The sequence below is a fragment of the Sebastes fasciatus genome, chromosome 7 (genome assembly GCF_043250625.1).
Source record: "Sebastes fasciatus isolate fSebFas1 chromosome 7, fSebFas1.pri, whole genome shotgun sequence".
NCBI lineage: Eukaryota > Metazoa > Chordata > Actinopteri > Perciformes > Sebastidae > Sebastes > Sebastes fasciatus.
The window spans coordinates 13,196,484-13,212,423 of NC_133801.1; the positions used below are offsets into that span (position 1 = coordinate 13,196,484).

A 15,940-nucleotide genomic window follows, 5' to 3' on the forward strand; every position below is an offset into this window, starting at 1 on the left:
CTGGCACAGCAGTCCTCACTACGCTATTCAAGGCTGGTTTTATTGGCATAAATTTAACACGCTTTGATGCTTTTATTTCTAAATCGGCAGCTTGATCTTGCTTTCACTAAATCTCCGAACATTCCCAAATCTGCAACCGCACTGAACCCCCTGAAAGCTGTTTTACGTAAGGAGCATTATACACTATAAACAAGCAGGCACATCAGCTACACCAGCCACCAGCAGGTGGCCTTGGCCAACTAAACTATTTACAATCTGAGTAGAGCAGCTGAATGTCAAAGCACTACACACAGGCACAAAAGAGACACCAGTCTCTTCTATCTTGAGCTTAATTTTCTCTGAATACAACCTCAGACAATTTAGGCTGATTTCAAATGCCTAAAGAGAGCATTTCATTTAAAGTAACAATAAAGGGGGGGAAATCAAAATGCTCAAAAGAAGTTAAATGTTTAAGCTTGTCTCTAGATCAGTCAATATGATGATCTTCAAAACACTTTCAATGTCTTTGCCAGCAATACAACAAATAGCAGTACCTTGGATGTAAAAACAAACAGAAATTTAGTCAGTTATCAGACTCTTATTTCAATCAGTTTGGCCCGTTCTCTCTGGTCACTTGTAGATGTGATAGAGCACTCTCTAAAAAAGCAATGCACCTGTCTAACACACACAGACAGCTGCATACAGTACATACAGCCGCCTTCCCGGAGACTAGCTGCTACAGCAGTTGTACCATGTCAGTGAGAGCAAAACACAGAACACACGACTGAACTGAACTGGTGTCGGTGGGATATTACGCAGCCGAGCACAACGTGCAGACCAGCAGCAAGGTCGGCAGGTCAGCGGTTATCCGGCTGTTTGTCCGTGTACTAAATAAGAGTTACATGGATGGGTGGATGTACAGATGGAGATCAGGGCAGAATGATGGGTGGAAAGGCAGAAACAATTGTAAAGAGAGGGAATAACTGAAGAGAAAAATATGTAACCACATGAGGCTAGGAGTCAGGGGAGGATACAGATGATTAGACTTTGTGCAAATGTCACCTCTATGTAATGGCTACATGAAAGAATAATCTGTGGCGACGCTCTTTGCTGTTTGCAGAAATAAAGGAGAAGAAGAGTGCTTAGGAAATCCACTACTGGCCATCCTATAAAGCACAAAGTAGGCCCCACACTGCGGAACAAAGACAGAGATGGTCCTTTCAGAACACCAGCCAGGGACACTATGCTCCATATTTTATTTTATGAAATTATACCTCTCCCCTTCCTCCTCCTCCTCCTCCCCTCCTCTGAAATGAGTGATAACGACACAGATTGCTAATCTTTCTTACATACAGGAGCTAAGAATGTAGCGCACTGCTGAGCAGCACAAATGACTGCAACTTTTTCCCAAACTTGCAGTATTTTTTTAGACAGGAGAGAGGGGCCGTGATCTCCAGGGACCCAAAATTCACTAGGCAAACAATACGAATGCAGAGCTTTGCAGCGCAGACGGCAGCAGAAGTAGCAGAAGTAGCAGAGGGTTGAGAATCACCCTTTCTCTCTCTCTCTTTCTCTTTCACACTCTCGCTCCAGCTCTCCCCCCCTTTTCTCTCCCTTTCTCCTCTCCCTCCACCCCTCTCTCTCTCTCTTTCTTTCAACATACTGGGTCAGTCGAGCTCCTGCACTGCAGCACAGTCGAGTGATGTGTTAAAGGCTTTTTTCACGATCTCACGACAAAGGGAACTGTACCAATTGGAGTGTTTCTTGTCGTCTTTTTGTGGGTTGTCTTTCTATAATTTCTCTGTTGTTGTTATTGTAGGCTATTTGTTCCTGTTAATGTTTGCAGCACAATTGAAGTAACAGCTAAGCAAATGTGTGGCAAATCTGTCAAATGACAGTCAGTCCTCTGAGGATTATCCCAGTCGGCACAGTCCGAGTCGTCAAATTGGTGCAGTGTTCAGTACAGCACCAGTAGCCAATGTAGAGCATGTATATAACAGGAAAAAAAAACTGCACTGTCCTCTGTCTTTGCACAAATATATACACAGCACTTTATGGCACCGCAAAGAAAACTAGAAGTTAGTTGAGCAATCAGCATAATCACACAAAACTCAAATAAGCTCCTTACGCACACACACACACACGGGCAAAAGAGCCTTCCCCACATTTCCCACCATGCGCAAACAAAACACGCATGCACAAAAAATTGGAACGTGCCTTTCCGTATGCAGCACCTGCAGCATACTGCAACTTCAGCACCATGGTCAGAGACAGATTTGTTTTTTTCAGCAAACTGGAGATAATTCCCTGCTTCCATAAAGCATATCACCCTACCACACATACACAAATGCACATAATGCCACATATAAGTGGCCGCAACCCTCTTTCAGCGTCTTCATAACATGCTCTCCCTCTGCTTTGGACTCTCACTTTGGTTAATTGGACAATTACGGAGTCTTTCTGCGACAAAAGCGCACAAAGAATCCCTACTTTCTCTAAGTGGCACATCCTTCACAATCCTCCACTGACAACTCCATGTTCTCTCGCCCTTCCCTAAGCCGCTTGTCTGTGCTCTCCCTCCCATCGATAGTACTCTCAAACTGATCCCTTCCTCCCATTTGTTTTATTCCTCTTGCTATTCATGCCGTGCCGCCATTCCTAATTAAGACTCTCAAATATCCATCTATCTGTCTGACATCATCTCTCTCTCTCTCGTTGCGCAGACACACATAGGTGCACCGACAACTGTCAGCACTACTCTTCCACTATGCAGTGCAGGCACATAGCAGCCAAACAGCAACCAGAGGCCACAAAAATATCCTGAGCAAAAAGAGGAGAGGACGAAAATGCATGACACCACCTAAAAAAAGCGTACCTGTAATCCACACAGTCACATTCGGGTTACCGCTGCCACTCATCACAAAATATATACACAGATATTTAGTTCCATCAAATGGCTGGAGTGAATTCTGAGCTGGTGTGAGAGCCTACAGAAGCTTTTCTAATAGGCTTATAGTATCTCATATCTCTTAAACGGGCTAATTTGAAACAGCTATGTCATGGTGACGGTTTTAAATCAGCAAATTGATATAGAATTAAGTGTCATTACGTGTGTTTTAATAAGCATGCATTGCTGGATTATATTCTGCATTATGTTCTAATAAGACTTTTAGATAAATGCCTGAAGGAAAGTGTGCCAAGCATTCTTATAATTTAACTTGTCTACAACGAGAGCAAAACCAACAGAAGCCTTGCAGAACATTTACAGCATTGTTGTCAGTGTGTGCTATTGTAGTTTGGATCACTCGATCAGTGTAACTGTGCCAGTAAACAATCAACCCACCACCATCAATCCATCACAGAATATATCTTAATAAAGTAGATGATTTCAGCTAATTTAAGTATGTGGGTTTCATTCGAATAAGGCAAGACTGCGCACTGTTTCCACGGAAGTTAGAAGACCGTCTGAAGCATCCAAAATGGAGATACAAAGACAGTAAACAACTACAAAGAATTTCTCTTTCAACATATTTCTGTTCAGAGCTGGTTAAAGTCGTAAAAAAAAAACAAGACTAAGGAAGTATAACTGACCCCAGACCTACGTAGGCATAAGAGAAGCTGTCAAGTCAGCCAAAGCCCACATCAAGACTGGTGAAACACAAAAGATCACACTACAAACTCAGCATTAGAGCAGAAAGGAGGACACAAGTAGACAAAAGAGAGAGCGAGTGAGACTCGTATAGAGACAGAGACACAGAGGAAGCCAAGGACAGAAAGAAAGGCACACACCGCATTTACCGTGCTGAAGTCTTGCCAACGCACAAAACCTCAAGAGAGATGTCGAAGGAAAGGTTAACTCCGCTGCGAAATTCAAATATCACTGACTGAATAGAGAAGAGATTCAAACAAGGGAAGTGAATGTTTACATTTCACACACACCAAAAAGAAACATTTAGCCAACCTTCAATCCCATTGGTTGCCCATATCTAATATGCCACCAAAGTATGAAATCACTTGGAGATATTAGTGCAGGATAACAAGAGGATTTATTGGGATAAAACCACTCAGCAGGGTATAATGGGACCAAGCCCAGCACTCAATTGTGAAATATCATGGTGGGTGGGTGACAGGGGTGGACGATAAACGGTTACCAAGATATGGGGCTTTAGCAAAAATCATCAATGATCCCAAAACTTTATTTATTTATTCATTTGGGGTGGTGGGGGTGGGGTTGATGGTGAGAGTTGGGTTTAACAGAGTAATGCATTATATTTTTAATCAAACTGAGTGCACACTGAAAATGCTGACCATATAGTCTAACCTCTTGGTCAGGGAAAGGAAGGCTTAACGTGTGTGTGTGTGTGTGTGTGTGTGTGTGTGTGTGTGTGTGTGTGTGTGTCTGTGTGAGTGTATAAGTGATAAAGCAAAAGAAAATGAACAGGGCAATGAGGTGGGAAAGCACAACATGGGGGGGGTACAGCATTGTGAAACTTTCTGTAAGTAAAAAAACAGCCTCGAAGTGACGCTCCCATGCTTACAAAAGCTTTATATGCAGATGACCTCCACTTATTTGAGCAACAATAACTGTTAAAGAAAGGAAACAATGAATACAGCACAAGGTTTCATATTATGCAAGCTTATAGCCTGGATCATTGATGATCAATACTGGTGACGATGATTGCTCTAAACTAGCTAAGGGCCTTCCCGTTTAAGAGGGAAGTATGTGGTTTGCTACATATCTTCCACTTAGTGTAGGTTGACACATATGAGAAACTATAACACCCAATTGCAACTGAGGATCATCACTTCTAAACCTACTGGAATCAAAGCAAATGGCATATCGTGCCCATTTTAAAACAAAACAGAAATGCACCCTCCTTTCCATAATATATATTCACAAATTTATAGACATCAAGATTGCATCATATTTTTCCCCCAAAATTAAAATTTCCCCTCAGGAAAGAGAAAAAAAAATGGCACTATGATGACGTGTACTGTTACACCATATTTACTCCACAGCTGCGTCAGCCTTGTTTTTTGTCTACTTGTACTATTTGGTCCCAAAAATGAATCCGGCTTGGATAGGGAAATATAAATTATCAAAAAATCACAGCAAAAAAGTTAAGCAATTAATTTGCTGTGGTAGAGAGAATGGCGGATTAATTTACCGTTTGGGATTTCAATGCAAAAAAAAATATGTTAAAGCAATAGTCAGCTCTGTTTTCCTTTTTTGAAAATAATATTTCGTTTCATTGATACAGCTAGAGTGACCTGCTTTATTCCGCCATTTTCAAGACAATATCGGTTGAAATAAAGCACAAAGAAATAAAATTAAAAAAGCATGACACTGCTGGAATGAATAAAATTATCTTATGCCACTTGTAGGTTTTATATATATTTATATAGATATTTTCAAAAATAATTCATACCAAATATGAAACATGATCTCAAGATAAACATTGTGTGCATTACATTATAATTGCATCCAATCTGTTAAATGCCCAATGGATCTGAACGCCTTCTCATCGCCCTCCAGTGGACTGAATCCACATTGCTACTATGGAGGGAGTCGGAAGTTAGTTGCGTAAGATCAAAGAGCGACTTCCAATCATGTTTTCATTCGCCTTCTCAATTACCGTTTATTATAGCCTACATCAGCAATACCCGTTTAGATGATTCAAATTGCAGCGTACCTCACTGATTTGGTATATCCAGTCATCATCCACTTCAAAACCAGCAGCTTGTCAGTCATTTGAGTTGTTCTGGCATTGTGTTTTCTCTATCTTTTTACCTTCATTACATCCAACTAGGACCAGTAATGTAGTGGCAAATAAACTATGATACTGAGCAGGTGAAGATCTTAGGACAAACTACCAGTGGACAGAAAAAGTGATTATATTTTCCAGAAAAAAAACAACATAGTTTGCCCTTTAAATTGACCCTTTCCTTATAACTTAAATTAATTTGGTACTAATCCAAAACTAATACGCAGCTGAGCTGAGTTTAAATGTTATTGCCCTCTACTGCATTCCTTTGCATTCCTGTCTAGCACTCTATTGGTTCAGTAGCTATTCTTCCCTCTCCAGCAGCATTACCTCATGATGGTTGGCCACAGCTTCAACATGCCATTGTTAACAAGACACCAAGTACACAGCCCGTCAATAGTGCTCCACACACAGGTTCCCGTGGCATCAACCCTTTCATCATTTGATTGAAGAGTTTGTTTTTATTAAGAAGGCTATACCAGACGCATAATCACTATACATTGATTTAACATTACCTTTACAATTAAATTCTTCACTGAAATTACAGAATAAATATATGCACATTTTTCTTCAAATCTTTGTGAGAGAGAAAACATTAAAAGTGCCTCCTACAAAGCCGTTAGTGGGTGACGATGGGGAATCCAGAAGCAATGAAGGATGGAAGGGGGGAGGGGAGGTCAACAAAGTGCGTGGAAATATCCAGAAAACCTTGAGCGTTGTCTTATAATAATATTCACAAATGTTTGACCATCCGTGCGTCGGCGCGTCCTTCTTACGAGAAGCACCCTGATATAGACAGAAGTCCTCATTTATAGTAATAACCATATTAATAAGATATAAAAATTAAATAGAACACTGAACTGTAAATGCGTTGCAGTATCTCTGTTCATAATGTGATGTGATAGTTCTGAGTAAATCCCCCTCGCTTCCTGCACTGAAGCGAGTGCATGCAGCAAACTGCAGTTTGTTTTAATATATGTATTTTTTCCTCTCTTTCGATCGTTTCCTACAAACTTTATGTGCACGGCCTCCGGGTGTTTGTACATCCTAGTCAGGGGTAAAAGAGTACAGAAAGGAAACCCCCAAGTCAGGGAGACGTCCAGCTCCCGTGTGTCTTGAGCATCATGGTAACTCCATAAAAAGGGGTTTTAGTGACGGATGTATTTTAGGATGATTTGTATGTTTTATTCCCCGGCGCCCCTCTCATTCCTCTTTTGCTCCCTCTTGGGCATATAGAGATATTTATATATTATAAAAATAACGGCTGTTGACATTGCTGGCTACTCTGAAAAAAAGGCACTTCATTGAAATATCTGAGAATGGCCTCTCCTCCAAAGTGATTTGGGGGGGAAACTTTGTTGTAACTGTAATATAATATTTTATTTTATATCATGCTGCTTTTTCAAGTTTGTTTTTTTGATATTGGTTTTGGGTGATTTTTTTTTGTTTTGAGGGTGGCAAAGTGAATGTGTTGGTTTTGTATTTTTTTTCTCCATGGGCTAGAAGGGTTAAAACCGGTACGATTTTTCCAAGACTTCGAGGTAATCCGGCTTGGTTTGAAGTTTGGCCCTTAACTCGAGGTAATCGCTTTGGGACGGGTCAGGGTAGCAGCCTTTCCCCGCCGTGAAAAGCAAAGTCTCCTTCAGCCGTGCATCCTGCTGCAAATCCGGATACTGCATGCCTGGTGGGTGCGCATGCGCCACATGCATGTCCTTTAGTTTGGGTACTGTCCCATACAAACAGTCTACAAAGCCCACCGTTGGCGTGGGCCTCTGACTGTCAATTACTGTAGGGCAGAGCCCTCCGTTCTCATGAAACCCTGCCATGTCAGCCGTGGAGTGGTTAACTGTGACGATGGTGTTGAGTTGAGAGTTGGAGAGGGCCAGGGTCCACTCTCTCTCTTTCTCTAACAAGGTTCTGTAGTTACTGTTGCTACTGCTGCCATTGTCTTTCTTCTCTGAAAACTGCGCTCTGTCTTCCTCTGCTATCTCCCCCTCTCGAGGCTTATAGATGGGGTTGTTACACATCTGAGTCACAGGATGGGGGATGTAATCATAAACGTGACCGTGGGCGTGTGTGTGACTAGTGTGAGAGTGTGTGTGCATACTGGGTGTCGGTTTCTCTGGTGTTCCGGTGTTGCCGGCGCAGCTCTGCCTCGGTGGGTCCTCAAAAATCCGGCATTGCATTTGGATCCCCGTCAGATCTACCTCGGAACGTTTCCGGAAGGGAAGCTTCTTCCTGCGACGAAGAACAAAGGCGAAAAGCCCGGCAGCTACAAACACAGCGGAGATGAAGAGGATGAGTAGGCTGAGGATGAGGACAGACAGCGGGACAGCCCCTCTCCTGCCTGCCTCCTCCATGTCAGAGCTCCCCGTGGTGAGGTCATCCCCACCGGGCAGGGCCGGGGAGGGGCCTGAAGAATACTTGAGCTCAGGACAGATGACCTCGACCTCCAGCAAACGCAGGTCCTTCCCAAAAGCAAACTCGGGTGTCTTGCAGATGACGTCTCCAACCACGATGACGGAGGAGAGCTTCTCCAGCCACTGTTTGAGGGGGATGATGTCACAGGAGCAGTCCCAGGGGTTTTGATGGAGATCTATCTGGACAATGGAGATCAGATGCTCCAGAACACCACGCACAGGCATGGTGAGAAAGTAGTTGTTGCGGAGGTTGAGGCGTGCAAGGTTGGTGCCAGCAAAAGCATCATTGGGGAGGGAGCGTAGCAGGTTGTCATTGAGGAAAACCAGCTGGAGGTTTGGCATCAGGGAGAAAGCATTGGGCTGTATCTCACGTATGACATTATACTCAAAGTAAAGATAACTCAACACCTGAAGCCCCCGAAACATCCCAGGGGTGAGTCTCTCAATGTCATTCCCATTCAGATATAAACTTTTCAAGTTTGGCAGGTTGATGAATGCGCCCTCTTGGACGTAGGATATCCGATTATTTCCTAAATGCAGTAAATCCAAACTTGAGAAGTTCCAGAAATCAGAACGGTATATTTTCTGTATTAAGTTCCCACTGAGATACAATTTCTTGGCATTGAGGGGCCGAGGCAGGAGCTCCGAGATGTTGTGAAAACCTTTCTCTTTACAGTTCACCGTTAGTCCCAGGTCATTGATGTGAAGGTTGCAGGTACATCCAGCTGGACAAATGATTGGGATGGGAGGCCTTGTTTGGTAGCCAGCAACAGGGGCCTGGTTGTTGCCTGGGTAGATGCTACGAGGGGTAGGGGGGTTCTTTGTGGGTCGAGGTCGTTTGGTAGGCTTGACAACTCTTTCCTTGTATTCCACAGAAGAGGCTGTGTTGTGGAAGGAGGAGAGCATGGAGGAAGGTTTAGTAGGCCATGTGTTCTCATTGCTGAATGGCACCCGGGGAATTCCCAGCTTGGCCTCGATCTCTGCATCGGAGAGCAGCGGGCAGAGCTCGCTGCGCTTGATTTCCCGCAAGTCTTTCCCGTGCAAGTGGAACGGGTACTCGCATGTGATTTCACCCACCAAAGCTGTATAAGGGATTCTCTCCAGCCAGGTTTTTAACTGGACGATCTCACACACACAGTTCCAGGGGTTCTCCTCCAGCTGGATTTCCATTAAGCTCCTCCCAATGTACTCCAGCGTGCCCTTATACGGCAAAGTCTTTAGTCTGTTTCCTCTCAGGTCCAGATGTGTGAGCGACACAGATCGGAAAAGATAATTTGGGAGCACAGGGATCAGATTGTCATTCAGTATGAGCACTCTCAATTTGTGAAGGTGCCTGAAAGCACCATTTTCTATCCGTTTGATGACATTGTAGTCCGCCTGGAGATACTCTAAACTCTCCAACCCCAGAAAAGTGTCATTCCGGAAAACTTCCAGTTTGTTTTCGTGCAGGAACAGCCGCTTGAGTATTCCCAAGCCATTGAACGCTCCCGCGTGGATGTCTTGCAAGGCGTTATTACCCAGATTAAGGGATATGGCATTGTTGAGATGGAGGAAGCTATTAAAGTAAAGCTTCCTCATGGAGTTCCTTTGCAGGTTGAGCTTGAACGGCCGGCTCCATATCTGAGAGATCTGGCTGACATTTGTAAATCCTTTGCTGTCGCAGTGGACGTGGAAGATGCCCTCTTTGACCTCGCAGTAGCAGGGCTCGAAGCAGGGCTCGTCGATCTCCTCGGAGTCCTCTAGCATTGGGATCGGGGTGGTCCATCCTAAGGCTATGGTGCTCAGCAAGGTAACCCACAGCATCCTCGCTGACACCGAGGGGATGAAGTCTCGGCTCCACGGACAGAGCCACTTCACAGCACTGCAACAGAGAACAGAGGGAGAGAGAATGGATGTGGAGGTGAGGGAATACACACAGAAGTACACACACAATCTCAAAATGTGAAGTTCGAGGTGAGAGACAAGGCAGGAGAGCCGGAGAGGAAGGGTGCATTAGTTTCAGTAGAATGGAGGACAGCTTTGAAATGAATACCAATGAATAATAGAATGACATTGGAGACCATACTGTTGTAATATTGCTGGGTATTTCAAACAAAATATGAACCCAGCATCTCTTGGATGGGTAATATGATACCCAGCAACGCAAACAAATCCCTGCATCCAGACAGTTAACGCCACTATATGGAGGGAAATGTCATTTATTATACAGCAGACATGCTGGTAAGGTCGCAATAAATCACCTGAGAGATGCTTATCGCCGTGAATAAACGCAAGGCAACAGCAGGTGGTGGTGAGGGGTGAGGTTAGTGGTGAGGAGACACCGTCCCTCCTGCTGGATTCATTACATAACAGGGACCTCGATCTCTCTCTCGGTAAATGAGAGAGCCTCTATCGCAGGCAAGTGGACGGGAACGGAATAGGTATCAGCTCGGTGACCATTAGTGGGACGAGATGAGGACCGTCGAGGGACTCTGTGAAACATCCATCTCGTTAGAATGAATCTCCACATATGTATATGTTCTTCTCTATATACGGCTCATAGAAATCTGATAGGCTATAACAAAATGTAAACAGTGTCACGCTATACAGGAAATGTAAGGTCTGAGTTTACTAAAGATGCTGGAAAATGGTACAAAATAAGGGATAAATAGTCCACTTGGTCCAATGATTCCGACGTGCAGAAAACAGACAGAGCTATTCGCCTGCATGGCGTTTTCTTTGGGTTAAATGCCCCACGAATAAACCCAAAGAATGCATGGGAAAACTGTTATTCATCGTAGCTGAACCTGCCATGATTTGCCAAAAAAAATACAATCAATATAACTTCTTCTGGCTTCCCGAATCGTCTGATGCCATTTGGAGGATTAGGGCACGAAAAGCGCAGTGCATGGGTGAAGCTGCTGCTCCGAGGCTGTGTTTTAGTAGATCCGGCTGGCCTACACATAATAAAAACATATAAATATAGAGGACAAATGTCAAATAAATAAATAATAATGATCATAATAATAAAAGGTGTGTAAAATGTCGCTTTGATTAAAAAAAAAAAGATAGGCTGATAGAAGATTCCCTTCAGTATCTCCATGATAAGTGGGGACTAAAGTCACACATATACACAGTATATCCCCCTGAATATCTTTTTCCATAGCTGTGACTTTTTACACGCACACACGCACGCACACAATGCTGTTCGTTGAAACGAGGCTGCTGAACAATCCAGAGGAGGAGATGATGCTGCGCTGCTGCTGCTGCTGCATGGGACCGTCAGTCTGCTGCCGGAGCAGAGCCGCTGTCCGTGGTGCTGAAACCAAAAAGCCCATGTGTAGGGATGGACAGGAAAAAAGGAAGAAGAGAGATTGTAATCCCCAAAAAAAAGACGTGACAGTAAAAAAAACGCACCAAGGAGAAGAAAAAAAGATCCTTGAACACGAATGAAAAATCACTGTTTTCATCGCCCTCTCCGTGCGTAATCCTCCAGGATTTATTGATTCCGTTTCCATGATAAGAGCTCGAAAAGCGCATGTCAAAAAAAGAAAAAAGTAGCCCTAATAACGACATATTAAAGCAATTAAGAACACCATGTTATATTCCCTTGGGGGTGGTATATACCTACTTAGTTTAGCGGGATTTCCAACTTCACATATCCTCCAGCGATGTGTTCCGTTGCTGCCCGGTGCGTCCCGCTCACCACCGTCCGATGCCGGGCTGCTGAGGGAGAGAGAGCAGAGAACCGAGGCGTTATAGAGGAAGAGGAGAGGAAACAGAGATGGAGAGGAGAGAGAGGGAGAGAGAGGAAGATATGCGCATGTGAATGAGGCACGGATTCCAACAAAAAAAAAAAAAAGCTGGGGAGATTCTCCACAGCAGCCCTGTGTTATAGGCTACTTACATGAATTAAAAAAAAAGAAAAAGTGACGTGAGTGGCAATTTCAATCCGACCTATTAGGAGATTTCAATCTTGAATAAGTAAGTTATTGAGAAACGATGGTATCTAAATCCAAATCCAAACATGCCAAGAATCCTGCTTCTCCCATTTACTGAGATTCCCTCCTCCAAAATAACCTTGCTGTCAATACAAGCGGAGAGAGAGCAGAGCAGAGCGCTTGTTGAAATACATGCCAAGCATAATGCAGTAGCCTTTTCGTCGTGACATTGGCATGCAGGGAAAACGGTGAATTAAAGAAACAAACAGGCTATTGATCAGTCGACTGGATCTCCTATATGCGATCCGTTATACTCCATGTATGTATGTTGCGCGCTTGTTGTGTGCCCTTTTTTGAAGTCCATGGCTATGCAGACACCAATACACACACATACACGTATACACGTACACACACACATCTGCATACGATTTCCCCCTCATGATACACTCCAGCACAGGCAGCTTTAAGCACTCACCTTAGTTTCGCACTGCCATTGGACAGCATCAGGGGAAAAAAAGACCACAAGTATGAATCTTGTTAGATCTCTCTCTCTCTCTCTTTCCCTCTCCCTCTCACTCTGTGGCTGAGGCAAAAAAAAAGAGAGGAGAAAATGAAGACGTGATAGGAATGCAATCTCTCCCACTCTTTGCTCTCCGGTGACTCTCTCTCTCTCTCCTTCTTTCTCTCGCCTCCTTTTTTTTTTTTCTAAGCAGTTTTGCTTAAAATGCAAGCCCTCGACTTGCGCCCGTCCGCTTCCTCTTCCTCCCCTCTCCTCCTCCTCTTCCTCCTCCTCTTTCTCCTCCTCCTCCTCCGTCGCCGCCGCCCCCCGGGCGAGCGCTCGACAGCAGTGTAGCCGGGTGAGAACGCTCTCCTCTCGGCTTCAGGACCGCGTCTCTGTCCGGTGCGGCAGCAAGAGCAGCAAGAGTCTGTGGATCATATCGACGGTTTGGTTTGGGTCAGCTGCTGATGCTACTTTTTTTTTTTTTTTTTTGGTCTTTCTTTCTTTCCTTCCTCTGGTCCGTTTCCCCTCTGTCGTGCGTCAGAGGAGTGAGAGGGACTGAGCTGGAGAGGAGGAGGAGGAGGGGGGAGAGCAAAAAGGGGTGAGAGACGCAGTGGAGAGAGATCTGGTGGTGAGAGAGAGAGAGAGAGAGAGAGAAAGGAGGGGAGGAAAAAAAAGAGTGATGGGGACGGTTGCGCTATATACTGTAGTTCTGGATGCTGTCGAGAGGAGGAGAAGAAGCGAAGTGAAGAAGAGGAGAGAGAGTGAGGAGAGGAGCGCACCGGCTTTGGGCAGCGGTTACGCGCAGCAGGGAAATAAAATAATAAATAAGAGAGAGAGGAGCGCGCCAGACCTGTGGATGACAGTCAGGACACAAGATGACTCTCTCTCTCTCTACATGCTTCATTATTGAGATTTCTCTCTCTCTCTCTATATATATATATATATATATGTATTTATTTTCTCATCTTAAAACAACCTGTTCATGTTTTTAATTTACTTTTGATCCTCAGTTTATTTGTGCTATACATATAAACTGAAGACAAAACTGTTGCAATTGTTCTTTATGCTGATGTAATGTATTTCAATATGGTCATTGTATCGCATTTTTCTAGTATATAGTATATAGATGGTGAGCAAGCTGTCTGTATCTGTGTATTTGAAATGTGTGTATGTTTGTTATGTAATGCTGTTTTGTCTGTATGTGTTTTTGTATTTGTGTTTATAGGAACCCCCTCAAAAATGAGATGCTGCATCTCAAGGGGGCTATCCTATCCTTTCAATTCAAAAATTCAAATAATTATTCAATAATAATAATCACAATGATACTCAATTCTTCAACTTTGGGGGTTATTCTCTCAAGCTGCAGTTACAAAAAGTGTGGAGCTGGCAGCCACTCTTTACTCTATACCTCTTCTCTCTCTCTCTCTGCTGTGGGGACGAAGAGGGTGGCATGAGAGACACATGCAGGGAAATACAGGAGCACATCCTCATCTTTCCTCTCGCAGTTTGCGTGCCTTCCCCCTCCTCGCCTCCAGCGGGCAACACAAGCCCGTGTTTGTGAGAAGCAGCAAGCCGAGCCAGAGGAGCGCACAAAAGCACGACTGAGAGACTCCATCTCCATCACGATCCCCCAGTTTTCTTTTTTAGCTCTGCAAGGGAGGGGGCGGATTGCGGTGAGAAGAACCAGGAAGAACCTGTTTCCATAATTATGTCAATTTACAGTAAATCCATGATATTAGGTTGCTGTGGTATAAGAACTGCCTCAGGATTTGGCTGCTGTTTATATTTGCTCTCTATAGCACAGTGAAGTAGAAAGGATACTTGATTAGTGTAAAAAAAACAAAAAAACTCTGCTGTCTAATGCAGCAAGGTTTTTTTTTTTTTTTACATTTGCCAGGAGATCCTTCAACTGTAAAGAGCAGGAAATAACAACTGAAGTTGATGACATTAAGGCAGACTTATTGCAGTTTATTACAGGTGGAGAAAGCGGTGTGTTCTCTCTCTGTGCCCATTTATGTGAAATAAATACAGTATACTGTAGGGGTAACCATGGATGCTGCTCAAGGCTCCTGGTGGTCCCTCCATATAAACCCACACACATGCTTATTTCTAAAATTATCCTGTTGTAGGATTAGACGAGTAAACCTTTATCCCATTTGTAACACTTGTTGTAGATTTACAACTTTACATGTCACAACATAGGGTGAATGATTGAGGGGATCAGAGGAGATTCTCATCATCTGGGCACATAGGAAATACATCAATCTGCACTGTTTTTATGTCCAAATGGAGACCTTTCTATTAATATTTTCAATAGATTTCCCATCGACTGGGTGATTCCGAATCCATGATACTGCATTTGTATCAGATCATGTCCTACATTAAAGCTTCAGTACGCAGAATGATTTTGGCATCATTTGCAAAAATTCCATAATAACCTTTCATCATATTGTAGTTCAAGTGTTCTGGGAGAAAACTAGAACTCTGCACCTCCTCCTGGCTCTTTGACAGGAGACTTTGACCAATCACAGGTCATTTTAAAGAGAGAGAGCATTCCTATTGGCTGTGCTCCAGCTGGTGGGCGGTGTTTTGGTATTTCCTCAACAGATCTCAACATGGCTGAAGGGTCACAAACTTTCTCATTTTACAGCTAACAGTGTACTAACAAGATGTTTCTGAAAACATTTTTCATGAGAAATAGGCATTACGGTAACAGAATATTGATTCATATTTGATCAGCGCTGCCTAGTTTGACCTTTTGATCGGAGTTTGCGATTGACAGCCGTCTCTCTAGAGGGCAGTTGGACAGCAGACTCCAGCTCGGCTCTGATTGGTTGTTTTCTTCCAGTCTATGAAATCTTGCAGATGCCATGAGGAGCACCGGAGGACACAGAGGTATATGAGTGTTTTGCATATTACCGACCTCATGCACTACCGTCAGGATATAGTGACCGTTAAAGAAAAAACTTTTTTAAAATCATATTTTCTCCATTTCTAACCACTGCAGCTTTAAAATAACTCTACACACTCTGGTAGTAACACAAACCAAACATTAATAAAATAACTTACATTTTATTAGATTCGTCATACAGGTACCTGGAATTTGACCTCTGCATTTAACCCATCCTAAGCAGTTAGGAGCAGTGGACTGCTGTAAAGCACCCGGGTAGCAACTTGGGGTTCAGTGTCTCACTCAAGGAAACTTCAACATGCAGACAGTAGGAACTGGGGATCAAACCACCGACCTTGCGGTTAAAGGACGACTGCTCTACCCACTGAACTACAACCGCCCCGAAACAATTAATGAATGAATACATTTATAAGCAGATACTGTTTGACTTCATCATTACAAAT

At 43.6% G+C, this 15,940-nt stretch overlaps 1 protein-coding gene across 3 annotated transcripts; it reads right to left on the reverse strand.

Annotated features, from left to right (window-relative positions):
* Positions 1 to 4,008: 4,008 nt before the first annotated feature.
* Positions 4,009 to 13,468, reverse strand: slitrk3a (SLIT and NTRK-like family, member 3a). 3 transcript variants are annotated; one of them, XM_074641698.1, is made up of 3 exons: positions 12,560 to 13,468; positions 11,775 to 11,866; positions 4,009 to 10,025 (listed from the first exon to the last, which is right to left on the reverse strand). In XM_074641698.1, exon 3 carries the CDS (start codon positions 9,965 to 9,967, stop codon positions 7,253 to 7,255), a length of 2,715 nt encoding a protein of 904 aa, XP_074497799.1. In that variant the 5' UTR covers positions 9,968 to 10,025; positions 11,775 to 11,866; positions 12,560 to 13,468; the 3' UTR covers positions 4,009 to 7,252. The 3 variants fall into 3 exon arrangements, with proteins under 3 accessions (XP_074497799.1, XP_074497798.1, XP_074497800.1); XM_074641697.1 differs by having other exon boundaries at positions 11,775 to 11,869; XM_074641699.1 differs by lacking the exon at positions 12,560 to 13,468 and adding an exon at positions 12,047 to 12,407.
* Between the last annotated feature and the right edge of the window lie 2,472 nt (positions 13,469 to 15,940).